The following is a 3,579-nucleotide window of genomic DNA, read 5'->3' as shown; positions in this document are numbered from 1 at the left end:
TTATATATTTTTAATATTGACTAAAGACGCTATAGTCTATGTAGTACTCTATAGTATTTTTGATATTCTAAATTATCATATATCATCATGTGAATATGCCTGCCAATACCCCATTAAATAAAATTCAGTCTATTTCTTATCACATATATTGGTAAGACTTAAGAAAAGTCACAATAAAAACATAAAAAAAAATACTCTTGTACTAATAGTCCGAAACTGTTCCGAACTTTGAGCCTCGTTTCGACAAAACAATTAAAAAATAATTAAAGAAAATGTTTTCTTAGAAAACACTGTTGTTAGTTCGATTTTTATAAACAAAATAGTCAAATGCCTACATCAATTTTACAAATGTAGGCATAAAGTCTTTAACTAAGCCTCAAAATAATTGGAACGGCCAATAAAATTAAATATAATACAAGGATCAATAATTAAATTTTCAAAATTAAACTTTTGAAAAAAAAATACTTAATAAAACGGACCAGGATGAAAAGTCCAGTAAGAAGTGGGTATAAAATTATACCTATTATTATTTTTAAGTACACATATTTGGTAACTGTAACACTTTATATCCACTTCTCAAGGCGCACGAAAAGCCAAATGTTTTTCGCATCCGCTAGCGAAACATTTTAAAATAAAAATATCTAAAATTCGCTGCAAGCCAAAGAGCATTCGCCTTCGCGTACGCCTTAGAGTTCCAGGTACTCACCAAAATAATGCCTCTCTGAGTATTAAAACATATTTACAAACAAAATACTTGGTATCGACGGTAACAATTAGTTAACAAATGACTATGCAATTACATTAAAATTATGTACAAATGGTATTTGATCGTACCTAGATTCAGTCCCATCCATGGTGTTCGTGGTGGATCGGCACCCAGACCTTCTGCCAGACGGGTTTCCAAACCTTCTTCCAAGCGGGAACTTCTACGGTCTTCCATACTGGTACTTGGATTTGCTTCCATTTTTCAATCCAGATTTTCTTCTGCACAGGTACCCAAACTTCCTTTTTAACTGTTTTCCAGATTTGTACCTTCTCTTCAACCCACTCTTGCTTCTTCTCCGTCACCCAAGCTTGTTTCTTCTCTGTTCTCCAGATTTGTTTCCACTCCTCTTTCCATTCCAGTTTCTTTTCTGTTACCCACTCTTGTTTGTGCTCCGTCCTCCAGACCTTCTTCCACACTGGCTTCCAGATCATCTTCTTCCTCCAGAGGTCGTGGCTAGTGTATTCCCAGCCGTGGTCATCTTTACCCAAGTACTTTTCTCCAGGAACGCCTTCCTTCACCCAAGCCGGTATGTAATTTTGTTTCCATTCGGGCACCTGTATGGTTTTAGTGATTGGGACCTGGATTTCCTTCCACACTGGTTTCCACACCTTCTTCCAGTCTGGCACCTGCACCTCCTTCCATATCGGTACTTGTACTTCCTTCCAGATCGGCTTTTGCACTACTTTCCATGCCGGGACTTGTTCTTCCTTCCACTGCTGGACTTGTTCCGTTTTCCAGGCGGGCACTTTTTCTTTCTTCCACTCAGTTTTCCAGGCTAGCTTCTTTTCCGTTTTCCAGATCTGCTTCCACTCCTCCTTCCAGACGAGTTTTTTCTTCCAAACTCCTTCTGGTGGAGGAGAGTGCCATCCCCCGGGAGACCTCTTCTCCCTGGACAGAGCGTGGTCATCTTTGATGGGTACAGCGAGTGATGCTGCGACGGCCAGCACCACCCACACCTGTAACAAACACACACATGTATTACATAATCGAGGCAACGTTAATTGTCTGAGTCGTGCTTTCTTCATTTTAAAATTACTTATTAATTCACAAACTAATTAAATCCGTGAAATTTCTAATTTTAGTATATCGTATGATATGAATATCTTTTATAATAAGTATGTGGATTATGTAAATAACGACATAATAATGCAAATGAATGCAAATACATTTTGATAATTAAAATCAGCTTTTGAATACGTCTATGGATAATTGTCTTATATCTGCACTGATATTCTCGATCTACGAAAAACCAAGCAGACGGCCCACAAAATTATTGGTTTCCATTTTACTCTTAACATTTTTTATGTACGTACTTAATCTAAATTTAACTTATTGTCATCTTTTCAATTATTTTTATTTTATGAATTTATTAATGGACATAATATTTTAATGAGTATTAAACATAACAGGCACAAAATATAAAAAAACTGGTATGTTTTTATTAAGAGAAAAAAAGATTCAAATTTTTCTATGTGTGATTAAATGTGACTATTTTTTTTTCTTATTTATATAGAGCTCAATTTATATATCAAAAAAAAAAAATTATCACAAAATTTTTCAGTCGCCTGAAAATCCAATAAATACCACTGAAAAAAAAATTAACACATAACGCGATATTTATATCCCTGACGTATTAACTTTATAAAAATCCATGTCGCGAATTTGAATTCACACGAGAAATCACTGTCACATCACATCACTTCACCCACCGTTAGTGCAAGAATCCTCATATTGACGTAGTCTCGGAGCCTGGCGGCGACTGCGGTCCTCGATTCAGACGCGACGCTTTTTATTCTTTAGCCCCTCTACGTACAGTAGGGAGATACCCACCCCGCGAACGCTGGACTTTCTAAGAAAACATAGATTTTCGATGTGATTCGATCATGCGAATTACTATAGCACCCTGAGGAATGATTGAATGTTGTAAGTCTTGGCTTTGCATGGTTATTAAGAAAAGTAAATTTAGATTTTTGGTGTGAATATCGACGTGGTTATTCGACTATGCGAGTTATCATAAGTCCATTATTGTGAAATAAAAATGGAGGAATCCAAGTCATGGGATTGTTTTGGTTATATATTCAAAGATTCAAAAATAAGACCTTAGAATGAATAAAGTCTAATTATGACAATTTTTAAACATGAAAGCTTTTTCTAAGATTATATGATTTTATGTATGTAGGTATGTATTAAGACTTACACAATATAGATATAAAGTTTTAATATGCACCTTCGAATCTATTTATAAACTTAACGTACCTACGTACAGGATCAAACCCACGTACCAAATTATTATTTTCAAAATTATGTACATTAGTTTGAACACTAACCAATTCCCTTACGCGCGAGGGGAACATCGTGAAGAAACTGCACATTCAGGCAACTTGAAGTGTAATCAGGACCCAATACGGGTTTAAGTTCTTCTGTAAAGGAGTTCAGATGGGAGTCGCTTCGTGTTGCATTTATTAGAGTAGACTAGGAATATAGACTATAGCCTATATTCCTAATAATGCATATATATAATTATATATGATTTGATGTATGTATGTATTTATTAATAAAATCATATATGATTTTATGTATGTATGTATTACCTGAATCACGCTTTCAAAGGTCCGTGGCAAGGGCGCGCCCCGGGCTGCACTCCATAGTGGTGAGGATGTAACCAGGACTATAGCCAGGAGTAGTATTTATGTGTAGCCTAAATGTGCAACCAACAACAACCTGCAATATGTGTGTGTGTGCATTGTGTTTTTTTTTTATTATTATTATTTCTTATTTACATTAAGGAAGGTAAATTTAATACCAACATAATA

General features: G+C 35.3%; 1 protein-coding gene across 1 annotated transcript; it reads right to left on the bottom strand.

Annotated features, from left to right (window-relative positions):
* Positions 1 to 399: 399 nt before the first annotated feature.
* Positions 400 to 2,516, bottom strand: LOC106133881 (uncharacterized). Its single transcript, XM_013333735.2, has 2 exons — positions 2,476 to 2,516; positions 400 to 1,722 (listed from the first exon to the last, which is right to left on the bottom strand). The coding sequence occupies exons 1-2, from the start codon at positions 2,494 to 2,496 to the stop codon at positions 841 to 843; spliced, it is 903 nt and encodes a 300-aa protein (XP_013189189.2). The 5' UTR covers positions 2,497 to 2,516; the 3' UTR covers positions 400 to 840.
* Between the last annotated feature and the right edge of the window lie 1,063 nt (positions 2,517 to 3,579).

This window comes from Amyelois transitella, chromosome Z, assembly GCF_032362555.1.
Source record: "Amyelois transitella isolate CPQ chromosome Z, ilAmyTran1.1, whole genome shotgun sequence".
In the NCBI taxonomy this organism is placed as follows: Eukaryota; Metazoa; Arthropoda; class Insecta; order Lepidoptera; family Pyralidae; genus Amyelois; species Amyelois transitella.
Note: the sequence above shows the minus strand (reverse complement) of the source record. Positions and strands in the feature narration are given on the sequence as shown.

Bases quoted from the DNA above. Each gene is read 5' to 3' on its own strand.
- LOC106133881 (XM_013333735.2), bottom strand. From the start codon at position 2,496: ATGAGGATTCTTGCACTAACG. The intron at 1,723-2,475 runs GTGGGTGAAGTG...TGTTTGTTACAG, and splicing joins TGAGGATTCTTGCACTAACG to GTGTGGGTGGTGCTGGCCGT.